At 36.6% G+C, this 16,596-nt stretch overlaps 1 protein-coding gene across 1 annotated transcript; it reads left to right on the forward strand.

Moving 5' to 3' along the window:
* The first annotated feature begins 5,807 nt into the window (after positions 1–5,807).
* On the forward strand, positions 5,808–8,969 carry LOC137950955 (very-long-chain aldehyde decarbonylase GL1-5-like). Its single transcript, XM_068797600.1, has 10 exons — positions 5,808–5,930; positions 6,008–6,231; positions 6,316–6,548; positions 6,696–6,915; positions 7,037–7,412; positions 7,500–7,607; positions 7,789–7,989; positions 8,077–8,175; positions 8,312–8,485; positions 8,582–8,969. Exons 1-10 carry the CDS (start codon positions 5,871–5,873, stop codon positions 8,741–8,743), a joined length of 1,857 nt encoding a protein of 618 aa, XP_068653701.1. The 5' UTR covers positions 5,808–5,870; the 3' UTR covers positions 8,744–8,969.
* The last annotated feature ends 7,627 nt before the right edge of the window (positions 8,970–16,596 follow it).

A 16,596-nucleotide genomic window follows, 5' to 3' on the forward strand; every position in this document is an offset into this window, starting at 1 on the left:
TTGTGATATTGGTTTGTTGGATATGATTTTCGGTAAGGAACAAGATGAGTGCATGTAAACCAGCTTTTGGCATCTAGTAGAGTGGGCCCTGTGAATTAATTGAATCAAACATGTAGACTCATGAAGTAACAGTACCAAGTCATGAGAACTTCAGCCAGTGAAATGGAATTAAAACGCATGCTTTATGCAATTTTAAGTTTGGGAATTGGTGACTGTTGACTCATATTCTGTGTTTTGACAAGCAGAAGAGATTGTTTAGCTTCCATGAGTGGAAGGTATGATAAATGAGAGTAAATCATAAGTGAAGTCTGTTCTGCTGCTTCCTTCATGAAAGTCGTCGCGATAGTTTGACATGCAAAAGAGCATGTTCTTTATCGTTATGTTCTCAAAAGATTACTTTCAATAGAGTTTGTTACATTCTGAGTGAAAAGCAACGTGGTTTAATGGCCAAATTTCTGATTGTCTCTTAGCTGTAGAAGGAGATAGAGAGCAGGGAATTTCCTAATTTGCTTTTTTGTTTTAATTTTTTTGTATGCACCAATGCCCTCCTTCCCTGTGCATGGGCAGGGGAGGGAGGGGTAGTCGTGTTTATTCTGAAGTCATGAAGCTTATTATTATCCTTACATTTTCTTTATTGTCACCTTAATTTTCTTTCTTAGATTTGATTGTCCACCTTATTCATATCAAATTTGCTGATGTGCAGATCACTTCCATACGGTTTTTAGACAAGATATTTGTGAAAAATCAGAGAACGAGAGTGTAAAAGATAGGAGAAATCATGAACTCAAGGAGAGCAGGCTGCCCCCTCAAGTCACACTCGTTTATTAATAATATGATTGAGTTTCCTAATTACATTCTAACTAAACTTCCAAATCACCCAATTATACCTAAATATAAATTTTTAAAATAAACATTAAGGAAATTACTTAGGATAAATCAATAACTAAAACAAAGAGAACTAAAAATTAGGAAACTAAACACATATTGCTTTATTCCTCCCTTGCTCTCTTGCATGCCTCCGACTTTCCTTCTTGAGGTGCCTTCTCTTGTGAGGCTTGCTCTTTCATGAGACTCTCCTTAGACTCCATAAACCATCTTTTCATGCTGCCCGTCAAGCTGGAGTTCGCAACTTCAGCTTGTAATGGAAAATTTTCTTGGTGTTTGATCTCCAATCTTCCTCTATCTTCAATACTTTTGGCTGCAAATTATTTAGCTTCCATTCTCCCCCTTACTTAGATGTTCTAGTCACTTTGATTGCAATGCCCACCACTACTTGTGGAACCCTTTCTTGTACGCTCCTCCCAACACCTCCTTTCTTTGTGCTTCTCCTACTATTTGTCTCCCTCAAGCTGGGGATGAATGACACTAAGAGACATGGCTCGTTCCGAACTAATATGAGAGAAGAAACACCACTCTTAGTCAAACAACAACTCTATTCTCCTACAATCATGAGGATCGACATTTACCAAGCACTGACACAAATGCTCAACCCCTCAATGATTTCCTATCTTGCCACAGCCCCTTGCAGTGATAGAACTTGAACCCAAGGACAAAGGTCCTGCTTATCGACTCTAGTTAGACATACTCCTTTTTACAGTAGCATAAACACGTGTACATCCTTCAATTCTTCAAAGAAGGCATGTTACAAAGTGCTGCTATGGGTAATGGGTGTGTAGGCATTGCTCCGGATTGAGGAAAAACATAACCAGCCAAAGAAGTGCTACCATTGATCATACATGAATTTCCCCATTCATATATGTATGGACTACCAAGAAAGAGATTGACCAGATTGACCCACAAAACTTCAAGATTGACCAGCTATTAACACCAAGTAAAACCAGAGAAAAACAAAACTTTGATAATGCTGGACTAACACATGTAAAAAGCCTTCTCCTGTGACACTAAGCTCCATTTGAGCAAGTTACTAAGCTTCTGTTGAATTAGCAAAAACATGTTGTAAAAGTCAATACTTAAAACGATCCTTTAACACAACCAGACAGACATTGATAAAGGCCAAGCTGTAGGTCTTATTTGGCTGGTTTAAATTCAATTTTGTAATAGCAGCACCGGACTCCCACCTATCACTGACCCTGTGCTAGGAAAAGTAGAAGACATGGAACTATGATGAGCATCCACTACGAAATGAAGTAGAAGATGGAAACTTTAGCAGCTGGAATAGGTCAGCAGTGAGCTCAAAAACAGCATCCTGTTTGACTAAGGACAACTGGACGAACATACTTTAAAACACTTAGAAACACCTTAAGAGGAGCAGAAACCAAGAAAGTTAAAACACATTAGAGGTCTTTCCACAAGAGACAAAGACATGCCATGCTATGGAAGAGAAATTGTAGCAGATAATCATGTCGGTTGATAAGAGAATCCTAAACAGACCTAAAGTCATATGGCGGAGACATCAATGCAGGAAGAAGACTAATACAGTACTTCTTTGTAAAGACGGCAGCAGCCAATATCAAGTGGGCCCTTCTGTCTTGATATCATAGTCAATACTTTATCAATTACAACAAGGCAGAGTAACCCAGAACCCAGAATATAACAGCGGTAGGCAATACGAACATCTCAGAGCCCAGCATCCATTGCTGTAAATACAGCAGCAGGTAAAAGAAGAGCTAACAATTAGGAAACTCAACATACATTGCTTTATCCTCCCTTGCTCTCTTACATGCCTTCTACTTTCCTTCTTGAGTTGCCTTCTCTTGTGAGACTCTCTTCCATGAGAGTCTCCTTGGACTTCATGAAACCTGCTTCTTTTACAAGATCCAATTGAACCTATGAAGTTGAGGCCTTTAAGGTTATGCATTGTAGCTTTTTTTATGTTTGGCCATATGATGCCATCCAATCGGAGACTTGTTTAAGATATGTATTATCCTTTTTGTGTGGAAATTTCAGTTCAGTAATCTTGCATGTAGGGAAGAGAGACTGCTGTACCTTATGAGGATATGACAAATTGTGAGAAGCTTGTATCTTTTGTTGAATTGCTTTCATTTCATGGGCTACATTTTGATTGGGGACAGAGTGGTGCTTGAATGTCACTAGTCTTACTGTGAGCACGATGAATCTGCAAACTGCCACATCTGAGAAATAAAAAGGTCTACTAGATATTTTCACAATAAGTCAAGTAAGGGAACATGCACAACAATCTACTGAGTTTCTGCAGAAACATTGTAGCAAAATTTTTGGAGTATTTATGTTAGTTTCTGTAGAATTTGTAAGTCGTTTTGCTAATTTTCAGAGATTATGCAACACCTATTGGGCAGTCTATGAGGATCATCTACCTCATTGTCAGATCTCATGGTTACTGGTCAAAATTGTGCTGATGAGACATACAACACCAAAACAAATACTTGATGTTCTGATGAAGAAAATAATCTCCTTCTTCTAGGGAAGCTGACTTGATACTCTTCCTTCTAAAGCTAGTAGCATTTTTAATTCTCAATTTTTTTCTCATTAAGAATATTTGTGAAATTTGTTCTTCCATAGAATGTTTGTGACAGCATGCTAGTATATAAAAATTGATGTGTTTATTTAGGAGATAATACATATTACCCTTTAATTTGTTTTTTTTCCTTTTTCTCCCTAGCAAAAGCTTACAATTTGTATACTAGCTTATTTAGTTGTTTCTTAATTTATTTTAGATAAAAGGCAAGGTGTAGTGGAGATTCTTGTGTAATATTTGAGGCATGTTTTAATGTGCCCTAGGGACTGGAAAGAATTGGCACTTGGAATCTTTGTGCTGGCTAAAAATTATTTGCAAATTTCTTGTGTTTGTCTCAGTGAAATGTGCTAGAGATGTCTTGATGTCCTATTCCATTATTTGAGAATGAGAGGTCTGTTTTTTAAGTCTTTGGTAGATGCCCAGTTATAAAATATCGAATGAGCAAATGAGAGAACATAATAATCCCTAATTTTACATTTTTAAAGAATCATTTGCATAATATTTCATGCAATTGAAATATTATAGACTTGTAAAAAAAAGTGACTATTCTTGAGCTCTTTAATAAGAATTATTTTCCTGGGTAAAATTTCATTATTCTCTTGTTTTTATGTTCTCATATTTCCCAGTCTTTGGTTTGTTATAGTGATTCAAGTGACTCCGATGCTGAAGAAGATTCAGATTCTTGCTTATGTATCATAATGTAAACCTCGAGCAGTCCATCATTTGTTGCCTTTTAACTTACTGCCAGCAGCCCAATCACTCGAAGAGGTTAGGGATCTGGGAGAGTTTGCAACTCGTTTCGATTACTGGATAATGGGATCGAGGGTCCAAAAAAGGAATGCCAGGATCTCCATGTTGTAGTATTTGCACGGTTAATCCATGGTGTGAACCAAACTTACGGATCAACAGATTTCAGGCCACACATTCAGACACTTCAATTTTCTCGTCCTGCTCTGTAAGATGATAATTGTCTCGCTACTCTTTACGAGGAAGAACAACTCTTTTACCATCAGAAGCAATTTGGGTTCTGTAATATTAGTTTTGGCATTTCTTCACACTTCACTGCAATAACGAGTCCCAGGTCCAAATGCTTTGTTACCAAATGGGATTTGGACTGTACAATCATTCCCCCCTGATGAGGAAATGTTCTGAACAAAGGTAAGATAAGTTCCATTTCTATATGAACAAAAAGATCAAACAGCATCTGCTAGATGGTATCGTCGATCTCATTCCAAAAGGTTGCCTCTCTGACCTTGAGCAATATTCCATTACTTCATTGAAAGGAGAAGAGAAAGCCCAAAGTTGCATGGGCAGATGTGGCTGTGTGGTTGTTGGGAATGCAGGTCTCATTAAAGAGAAGCAGTTGGCTACTCACATGGTTGTTGGGCCTCATATAATGTGCTTAGGTGAACCTATCTACTCTCCTGAACGACCCAGCTCATATTAAATAAACAAGCTTAGGGTTTATTCCCCACGGATATCGACGGTGAAATTCAGTGGGGCTGAGGCCTGTTCATCTGCTGTTTTACAAGGCCCACTTGATAACAAGAGGCATCTGTGTATGATGACTCTGTCTTCTTGTCCTTGGGTTCTTGAAAATCAAAACCAACTAACTCATAACTTCTGTCTACCTGGAAGCATTTGAGCCTAGCACGACTCATGGACCAACGATGCTGCCTTGCTTCTTAATAAATAACATGGTCTGGTACAGCTTCAACTGGACTGGGCAAACTGCCCCTCATTCATAAAACCTGAATCATAAATTCATAATACCATCAAGTGCCTTCTCTGTCCGAGCTTTAATGGGACATTAAGCTTAGTTCCCCAAAGGGGAATCTCATGGAAAAGAAAAAAAAATAAGAATTTAATTATTATTATTCAAAAAACATAGTAAGTGAAAAAGGGAATTTGATTATTATTTTATTTTATTAACTATTTTTATGAATAATAATGATCAAATTCTTATTTTCATTTTTTTTCTTTTCTAGGCGATCTGAATCCATTGGTTCTTTGATCATCGTTCAAGTTCCTTTAAAATGTTTTTCATTTGATCCCTATCTACACATTACAATGATCTGAATGAATTTTACATTTCCCATAATTGAATTGAAGTATGGTAAAACTATTGTCACCAAGAAATGATGCAGGAGTGAGGTGAGATGCAGGAAGGTTAGCATTTCTCTCCAGCATTAAAGAGTAGTTATCGTCCATGTGGAGGACTGAAGGTCCTGTAACCACGAAAAAGCCAACTACTTCCCTTGGACTGTGATCTTAATTTATGCATTACCGTTGGCATCTTCCAAAGCTTTCTGTTCACATTGCATGCCTGCGTTCTCGAAGAACTTCAAGCGAGTATAAGTATCAACTCCTTTGGAGAAGAAGGACAACCCATCAGAGGAAAGGAGGACGCCCAGAAATGGCTTCCAAACCAGGTTATCTCACTCAGTGGCCATGGCAGAAGCTTGGGGCATACAAGGTATTCCTCATTTTTGCTTCTTCTTCTTCTTTCTTGCCATCTTGCTAACTTGAATTTTTCATGTTTATGGTGTTAAGTACGTGGTAATAACACCTTGGGTAGCACACAGCATATACTCGTACGTGACTAAACCAGAGGGCGAGAAGGATCTGTCGAACCTCCTCATCTTCCCGTTTCTTTTGTGGAGGTGGCTTCACAACCAGATATGGATCAGCGTCTCTCGTTTCCAGACAGCTCGAAGCAAGCACAGGATTGTTCACAAGGGCATCGACTTTGAACAAGTTGATAGAGAAGGGAACTGGTCAGCTTCTCTCTCTCTCTCTCTCTCTCTCTCTCTCTCTCTCTCTCCCTCTCTTGCTTATGAGTTTGGATTTTTAAATGGCAGGGACGACCAGATTCTTCTCAATGGCTCATTTCTGTACTTGTCAAGTATGTTCCTTCCTGGGGCAAACTATTTACCCTTCTGGAACACAAAGGGTATAGTGATGACCATTCTGCTACATTTGGGTCCGGTGGAGTTTCTATACTACTGGGCGCATAGGGCACTTCATCATCATTACTTATACTCCCGCTACCACTCTCACCATCATTCCTCCATCGTCACTGAGCCCATAACTTGTAAGCTTTTTCAGTTTCATTTGTTCTACAGCAAATTAAAAAAATCATAAATGCTTTAGAACCTAGTAAAACCATACCTGAAGAGATGAATGCCTGGATCAACTGTCAAGATATATGTTCTAATCTGTCAAACTGGTGATTCCGCAGCCGTGATTCATCCCTTCGGAGAGCATCTGCTTTATTTCTCACTTTTCACTATTCCACTCATAAGCATGACTTCCACTCGAACCTCTTCCATCTTTGCCATAGCTGCCTACGAAACTTACATCGATTTCATGAACAACATGGGGCATTGCAACTTCGAGCTTGTTCCTAATTGGCTCTTCCATGTCTTCCCCCCTCTCAAGTATCTCATGTACACTCCCTCGTAAGTTCTATAACCCCCAGCTCGCCGCAATATATATTTTACAGATTGTGTTGCCAGTACCTCAGGTGCTTGTTTTTAATTTTTCAATCTAACCGGCCTGGTTTTATTTCCTTGCTCACAGATTCCACTCTCTCCATCACACACAATTTAGGACCAATTATGCTCTCTTCATGCCATTTTACGACTACCTGTATGGCACAGCAGACAAGTCTTCTGATTCCCTGTATGAAGCATCTCATGAAGGGACGAAGGAGGCTCCAGATGTGGTTCATCTCACGCACCCAACAACGTTGGACTCCATCTATCACCTGCGCCTCGGCTTTGCCTCCTTTGCCTCCAAGCCATACTCTTCTAAGTGGTATTTAAGTCTGGTTTGGCCCTTCACATGGCTCTCCACGCTGCTTACCACTGCCATTGGTTCTACCTTCACGGTGGAAAGGAACCGGTTGGATAAACTGAAAATGCAGACTTGGGCGATACCCAGATTTAGTTTCCAAGTGAGACGATGATCCCATAGGCTTAGTTTACTCATTTGTGGTAACCATGTCGAAAATTAAATCTAACATCTGGTTTTGATTCCGTAGTATGAGCTACCATGGCATAGAGCTAAAATCAATGAATTCATCGAGAAAGCCATTTCAGAAGCCGAGCAAGGAGGGACGAAGGTGATGAGCTTGGGATTACTAAACCAGGTAAAGACAACTCACGTGCCTTCTTATGCCTGTTCCTTGGCTGCACGATCAGTACATCAGATCTATTCAATGCACCAACTCAAGCTAGCTAGTATTTGGTCGTTGAAAGTATTAAATGTTCTGGATGTTGAAAACCCACCCCAGAAATTCTAACCAAAACTGTAACTGTCTCAAACACCAGGGTGAGGAGCTGAATGGATATGGTGAATTTTACCTCCAAAAGAACCCGAAGCTCAACGTCAGAATCGTAGATGGAACCACATTAGCAGCTGCCCTTGTGATTAATAGCATTCCTCAGGGAACAAAGGAAGTTCTGATGAGAGGACGCGTCTCTAAAGTCAGTTGTGCCGTAGCAGTAGCCTTGAGCCAGAAGGGTATCCAAGTAAGGGAATCGATTTAGCTGAAGCATTTATTTCCATATTGAAACAACAGTTGGTTCTCAAAGGAACTGAGTAAGACTTTGGTACAGGTAAATACAGTTCGAAGGGATGAATTTGAGAAGCTGAAGCTCCTAATGCCTGCCAAGTTTGCAAGTAAACTGGTTCTCTCAAGCAGTTATGATGTCCAGGTACTGCTGTTAATCCTTTAACCAGCTAAAAAAACAAGCCTTCCGAGGTGGATTTAACTAATTTCACTAAAATGGCAGCGGCAACATTTATCATTCGAGTTTAAAATTAGTAATTATGATGGTGAAAAATTTACAGACATGGTTGGTTGGTGATGGGTTGACGGAAGAGGAGCAGAGGAGAGCACAGAGAGGCACAAGGTTCATTCCCTTCTCGCAGTTCCCTCCATGGAAATTTCGTCAAGACTGCGTTTATCACTCCACTCCAGCACTGCGAGTTCCCAAGTCCGTCGAGGATATGCATGCTTGCGAGGTAACTTGTAGATCGATCATTCAGAGACACAGAAATCCGTTTTACATAAACAGAACTGAGAGCAAATTAAAAACTTAATCCATTTTACTTGAGCAGAACTGGCTTCCGCGGAGGGTGATGAGCGCGTGGCGAGTAGCAGGTATTGTGCACGCTCTTGAAGGATGGGACACCCATGAATGTGGGAACAGACTTCTGGACATGGATAAAGTTTGGAATGCCACTCTGCGTCGTGGGTTTCGTCCCCTAACACAAGTGTGATCTTTCGGAATAAAGCTAATTTCTTTCGGTACGATATGGAAATAATCCTATTTCTATATAATGTATACAGACGAGAAAGTGAAATATGAGTGGCAGCATTAATAATGTTGATTTTATGCAATAAGCTGAGAGCAATAGACTACTCCATGTAACTTATTCAAGTGTTTGGGGTTTGGTATATATTTTTCTGATTTTCTAGCAAAAAGAGCTGTCCATTACTCCATCATTAGTCAACATAACTCACGACATGATCTTCATGCGCATTATTCAGTTCATGTCCTGATGTCATTAGGGAGTGCCAAACTTCATGTCATGTACATGATCATCCATGACTCAGGAATTCATGTCCCAAGAGTAAACGGCGGAAAGTGTTTTCCGCCCGATTTTGAGAATCATGTACATGACTCACGCGCGGGGCTCTCCGTCTCGCTCATTTCTGCTCATTTCGTTCCCGCTCCCCTCTGTCGTCTCCCTAAACCCCAAGCTCTCTACTCCCTCTCTCGTCTCCACCGTCCCTCTCCGGTCTCCCTCTCTACGGCCTCTCCCCCTCAACCTCCGTTGTAAAGTACGGGAAACCGAGAGGCTCTGCGACAGAGGTCGAGAGGGAGGGAGGCCTTCCTCCCTCGGCGACGGCTTCTCTTCTCCCTCGGTGTTCCTCTACCCCCCGTCGGCCATCCTCCCTCTCCTCTCCCTCTCAACCTCCGTGGTAGAGCACGGGAGGTCGAGCTTCTCGGCATACCATCAGAGCGCCACCTCTATCGGCGTTGCCCACTGGCCTGTCGTAGTTGCCCGTTGGCTCGCCGCTGAGGTAGACGACAATGATTTAATTTTTCCTAAGTTAGAAAAAATTAAATTATCATCATAAAAATCATTAATTTATAAATTTTATTTATAAAAATAATTATTTTTATTTATAAAATAATTAATTTTATTTATTTAATATAATTAGTTTATAATTGCTATATTAAAATAGTGATTTAATAGTCATAATTAAAATATTGTTAAAATAAATATTTGATAAATTATTTTGGCATAATTATCCAATTGCTATAGTTAATTAAACCAATGGTTTTAAATTTTGTGATAATATATTATTAATTAATAATACATAAAATATATTATGTACAAATATATAGTGTGTTAAAGTTATGATTAGATCAATTTTTTCTCTTAAATTATTTATTTTTAGCTTAAAGTATATCATATGTTATTAATAAATTAATAACTCAACGTATTACTTTCGTTTTTGTTATTTATAACGTTATTTATTTATTATTTGTAATTAATCATGTGCATATTTCATTGGCTCATGTAATTACCATATCAATGCACAATAAAATATCTAATTCAATTAATACATATATTAATATATTTAATTATACATTAAATAACTTATTCGTGTAATAATAATGGTTGTTTTACCTAATTTGGGGTTTAAGGATTATGTTGTAATTAAGTGTACTGTAACGGTTTAGGGATTCTCTTGTTTTTTATGTTTTTCTCATGTTGGGGCACTAACACTGGAAACTGTTTTCCAGTGCACACGAAGTCATCAACACTAACACCAAGTGCGAAGATGATCTTCATGTACATGACTGACATGATCTTCATGTTGGACATGAACTTGAACTTCAAAATCCCATTTGGGGGACTAACCCCCCTAAGTATTTCATTGTGTTGATTTTCAGGACTCCATGGATTACATCTTAGGTGAAGAAGAAAATGAAGAAGATGATAGCAGAGTACACACATTGGAGAGAAAATAGGAGAAAGAATAGTCCAAATCCTTACCCTTAAGCTTTATTTATAGATGTTAAAAGTGCCAATATTATAATTATACCTTTTACCCTAGTAAAAGTGAATAAGAGATAAAAAAAAACATAAACTAATTATATCAATGACACTCCAACATATTCATATATTCTAACACATTGTTATCAACTTATTTTTTTGGAGTGTAGGTTTGGTAGTATATGTACTAGTCCCTTTCAATCACATGAAAATGATGAATGAGACCCATTTGTTTACATAGAGAGGTGGTCTTATTGATCGACCCATATAATTGGAGGAGACATGTCCAACTAGCATATCTAACCACCTTTGTTCATTTATAAATGAATGGAAAAAAAATATTTCACCCCACAAAAAGATTTACACTGATATGTATGTAATTGTAATTTAATTTGTTACAAAGAATTTTTTTTGCCATTAATAACTTGTTTCTTGTTTTGTTTTCCAACAAATTTATTTCATTGTTAAACACATTTAGTTTATTTTTATTTTTAGTTTTATTTTCCCGGTAAAATTTCAAAATTTAAAATCTCATCATGTAATGTAAGCAATCATACAAATCTAAAAATAAATCTCACTTTAATGAGAAATTCATTAATATAAAAAGTTAATTAAGTCACAAAATTTTGAAGTGTACTTAAAAATACTTGAAAAAAAAATAAGTTTTTTTTACATCGATGGATCCTCTGAGGCACTATCTTACTGAAAGGAAGGAACCCCAACAAATCTAGTAGCTATCAGTTGCACTTGAATCATAAGAATATGAATCAATACTTATTGTTGCTATAGAAGTTGCTTTTGTGTTCCTCCCTCACTCGAGTTACTCCAACCGATTCTTCATATTTTTCTAGCTCTTCTCTTGTTCAGGCTAACTCTGTCATGATGGTTCCAAGGTGTAGTACGAGTAAGTTCATGAACACCCATCCCCTTGACAAAGTTTGTAAAGTGGTCATACAACTACTCCTAATTCTTGAACCCCTTGTATTTGTTATGCCAATCTATTTTGGTAATCCCAAAATGGGTTCCTTGATATAGATCAACACATCACTGGATGTACAAGTGTACAAGTGTACAAACTCTTTCAAACAAAAAATTGAAAGATCAATATCAAAATTAAAAACAAAGGCAAATACAAAAAGAAAAAATTATTACCTCGACATAAGGGTACGAGTGTACAAACTCCTAGTCTGTGTAATCCTTAGACTTCACCTATTTGCATGCATGAGGTCTTCAAAACATGACTAAGATATGTCTTCAAAACTCAGGTTGTTGATCTATTCGCAGGTGTTTGCCTTCAATTTAAATCCATTATGTGAATCATCAAGTGGCACTTACAACAATGAAGACACAAAGGCTATTTAAATTAGTGTCCATTAAGGGACTTTATATAAGCGTATTAAAAAGCTTACACACAAAAGTCAATAGTTGCTTTGACTACGAAAGCGAATAGACCACAAAGGCCACAACATCTTAGGGTACAAAAGCTTAGCCCCAGTTGCGCACACAACCCAATAACAACTAAGTTTCTCTACCACAATTGTCTAACAAATATTGAGTATGAAGGTTGAGGGTTAAGTTAACACCAATCTCTCTCAATATAAATAGCACGATATACTTGCTTTTACAATTAACCTCACCCAATTCCTGTTTGATTAGACAACTAAAACAATGGAGCACAAACCAATTGTACCCAAATCTTATGTGCCCTCCAATGAAATAGTTATTCAAGGGTATGCAAATTTAATTAATTTGAACAATTTTCAAATCTAAAGAATGATTTGAAACTAAAAGCTTAAATGAATATTGTCCATTATATTGATGGATTTGAAAATATAAAATTGGTATTAATTTGTTGAATTGTAATTGATTATATGAAATTCAATTAAGTTTAACATGGAAAAAAAGCTAGTATAATCACATATTTAAAAATAAAAGTTCTATTGTACTTAGTTTTCAAAAATGGAGCTCAATGGCAAGGAAGATTTGAAAATTAAGGTTCATAGAAGCTTGTTGGGCTATATAAAGGGTTTAACAATCTAGATATATTAACAACATAACAAACTCAAGTTAAAACAATCAAGAACTTAAAATTAAAGCTTCCACTTTCCTTAGCTCATGTAAAAACATTTCAATGATAGAATTGATTTGAAAGTAAGAGCACCAATGAACTTCTCAAACCTTAACTATCATTCTAATGATCAATTCACAAGAAATCAACAAAGATTAGATTTAAAAGTAAGAAGCTTGTGTACTTAGCCTTTTCAAGATAGATTGAGTTCTTAATCTCTAAATCAATCTCCAAAGATGATTTCAAAGTGTGGTAATTCTTTGGAAATGGTTGGTTTATAAAATCATTCTCTAGTGAAATGAGGCATAAAAATACTTTCAAAATGAAACCCTAACTTTATAAAATAGAGCCGCTAAGTTTATAATGTGATTTTTTTTCTGTTTATAAAATCTACCAAATTTTGATAATAATTCTGAAAATTTTTAATTTAACTTTTTAACCTTATTGGTAGGTCAGTTACAAAGTTTTGAGACTTAACTTGGTCGAATCAAGGGTCAAAATTCGCTTTTGTATGGGCTTGGAAAATACCAGTTGAATGATTTACTTTTTGGCCAGCTTCTATTCATCCACCATTTGAATGGTTTTGACTTCTAGACAACTTTTGTGCAATTCAAAACGTTGAGTTCAACTACTTCTATTTAAGCACCATTCAATTGCAATGTGGAAACCATTCAAATGGTGGTCTTCTGGGCATTGTTTTTGGATGTTATCGCTACAATTATTCGAATAATCCTACCATTCTAATAGTAAGTATTTTGGAGGCTTGAAATGATCTAAAACCAAGTCAAAGCTTTCTTAAAACACACAATTAATTACAAGCATGTGTAATCATCAAATCTTCATGGAAAGAGGATCTTGAGATCAATATCCTCCCAAAATATTCGAATTCTAATTTATCTCATATATCTTTGGTTTATTTACATGGTAAAATAGAATCAATTGTTTCATTACTCAAAACAGTAAGCAAGAGGCTCATGACCTTGGCATTGGCATCTAAATAACTTGGTAACATCCAAGTCATCTCAATCACAAACAAGTTTGGAATCATCCAACTATTTATGTTCTAAGACAAGAGGAAGAGTCCCCATCTCCAAAGGATTCCCATAAATCAAAGCTCATTGACTGGATATAAATTTTTATTCTAAATTTTCAAACTTCACATTATTTTTCATCAAGTATTGGGGTAAAGGGATCATGACCTTCTTAAAGTATCAGACTATCATGGATTGTCATAATTATTGAGATTTATGAAGCCAAATGCGGTGTTGTTATCCAAGTGCTTGTTTGGGTTATTTGGCACTCAATCTTAAGACCAGGTTATCAAACCATACTTGCTCTAATACTTCTTGTTTGATCCCGAAAGGCACAAACCTAGGGAGTGGGAAGGTTAAACAATTTTGTGGGCATTAACATCGATTTTAAAATATTTTTGCCAAACCTTGTGTAATACTTTCTTGTGTAGAAAATTTAATTTGAAAATTGATATGAAATTAAAGTACAAAGTAAATAAATCAAGCCACACAATAAGTACACTTTGATTTTATAGTGAACCATAACCCAAACTCGGGTTGTTAATCCTCTCCTAAAGCATTTATTAGGAGTTCGATCCACTATTAAAGTTGTCTAGTGACACTTACAGCTTCAAGGCTACAAAAGTTAAATTACATTAATTGCCCACAAAGGAATTTACAACGACTTAACTAGGTTCTACAATCCCATAGGTATTAAGATCCCCATGGAGATAATTTTTAAGATAACACACAATTAAATTACTAATGATGTGGACTAAGTATGCCTTACAACTCAAAAAAAAAAAAAAAAACAAAGAAAATTTTAGAAGCCTATCCATTTACCCAATCAAAGATTGACTTGATGGACCAACAAAAAAGGAAAGCAAGGAGCTCATGACAAAAAGCATTGATCGAACGGTCTAGTAACACTATCCAACCGCGCATGAGAACACAACACAACAAGCTACACAGAGTCATCCAATTGGTCATCCCTTGTCAAATTGGATAGAAGAAAGAGAAGAAAAGAAAACAAGGTCATGTGAAGAAGGTTCTGACCGAACCGTCCTCGAGAGAGAAAAGGTCTTGTAATTACCTTTTTGATCATCCAACCATTTGTGTTGAAGAGGAGAAGAAGTAGCATATAAAGGCCTATCGAGTGGACTACCCTCGTTTGCTCAAATGACCGAACAACCAGTTCAAATGAAGTTGAACATCCATAACTAAACAAAAGATACTTCTAATGAAAACCTTTCGAATGACCCTCAATCGTCTGAACTACACATTCCAGAAAGTTATGGAATAAGATTGAAAGCTTCAATTTAGCCAATATAGGTGTGTGTATTCTATAAGTGACATGCCTATGTAATTAGCTTCTCGTTATAAAAAATTTAAGCATTTACTTGAGATTTTTAGTCGAGATTTGGAAAAGATTTGAGAAAGGATAAAATTTCCCTTTCCCAACTCAATAGTTTAATTTTTGATGTTGTGAATTGCTTTATTTAAGTTGATTTCGCCCTAAGATTTATTGTTCTCGGTTCCTAAGGCATCAACAACCACTCCAAAGTGGACTCATACTTTGAAATCAAATTTGGAGATTGGATTTAGCTTTTTGAAAAGGCAATCCCCACAAAAGCTAAGTATTTTTTAGTTTATACTTTGAAATCTTTCTGTTAAGCATATTTCATACTAGAATATTTGCTATCACATTTTAAAGTCATATTATAATTAACTACCCATATCCCGGTTACACCCAAAGTCTATCTCTTAAAAATAAATCGTTAAAATAATAAAATCCTCCCATGAGACTTCGACAAGATTCTATCATATTAATTATTTCTCAGTGAGAGTCATGTAAGACTTTTCATACCTGTTCTTCAATTGGTTTTAAAGTGCAAGAGAGCTCTGAAGTGGTTGTGAGAAGTTAGTTTTCTTTACTCACCTATTCTTCTTCTTGGAGCTTAGAAGTGGTTGTGAGTACTTTGTTTTTCTTTACTCACCAATTCTTCTTCTTCTTCTTCTTCTTCTCTCTCTCTCTCTTTCTCTCTCTCATTCTTCGTCTAACTCCACCTTCTTCTTAAACACTGAGCGCACATCTTATTCTTAAATTTGAACTCCATAAATTGATTTTAAAGTGCAAGTGAGTTTAGAAGTGGTCGCAAATACTGTAGCAACTATCTCCAATTTTCTTAAGATGGAAACAACTTAAATACATGACATCTCAACATTCAAAAATTAAACTGTTGAATGCAAAAAGTAACATTTTGTCTTGTTAAAAAACTTTATAAAAATTAATTAAAATTCACAAAAAAAGTATTTTGCAAGCTCAGTGTTGAACATAGTGATAAGTCAATTACATGATTTGGAGACCTTAATTGATTAGATCAAACCCTAAAAAGATCTCCTTACAACTCTTTGTCCGATGGCATTTGAATCACAACAGTTAATGTTGTAGCTTCATACTCCTATTGACTTTCAATGAATTTTTTGACAGACTTTATGTTTATGGTATTTGAGTTCTAGCTAGTATTTGAATGTCATATTTTTTTTGCATTTTTTTGCTTTTTGACATTCAAATATTAGATCTTTTAAAGAACTCTTAGGGCATTTTTTTGTTTTTTGACATTCAAATATTAGATCTTTTAGAGAACTCTTAGGGTATGTTTGGAACCCTTAGAAAATAAAAGAAAATGAGAATTTGACCATTATTATTCCCAAAAATAGATGATCCCTTCTCACCAAACGGGCTCAAATGGGCCCCAGGAATATGTGCCACTGCCCCCACAGTTTCAACTTCCTCGTTTGAAAGTTTCCTTATGAATGGGCCGGTCCCACGTAGAAGAGGTGAAACACCAGGCCTTGCTAACGGCCACTCCCGCAAGGCTCCCTCGTCTCAACAGCTGCAAATTCTGATTTATTTAATTAAAAAAAGTGCTTCCCTACCATTGCCTCCAACGGTCATATTCTCCAAAAATCTTCTTGACCTG

The sequence above is a fragment of the Aristolochia californica genome, unplaced genomic scaffold, assembly GCF_029961685.1.
Source record: "Aristolochia californica isolate CCGP_79_NKW_82.1479 unplaced genomic scaffold, dmAriCali1.0.hap1 SCAF_1, whole genome shotgun sequence".
Lineage (NCBI taxonomy): Eukaryota > Viridiplantae > Streptophyta > Magnoliopsida > Piperales > Aristolochiaceae > Aristolochia > Aristolochia californica.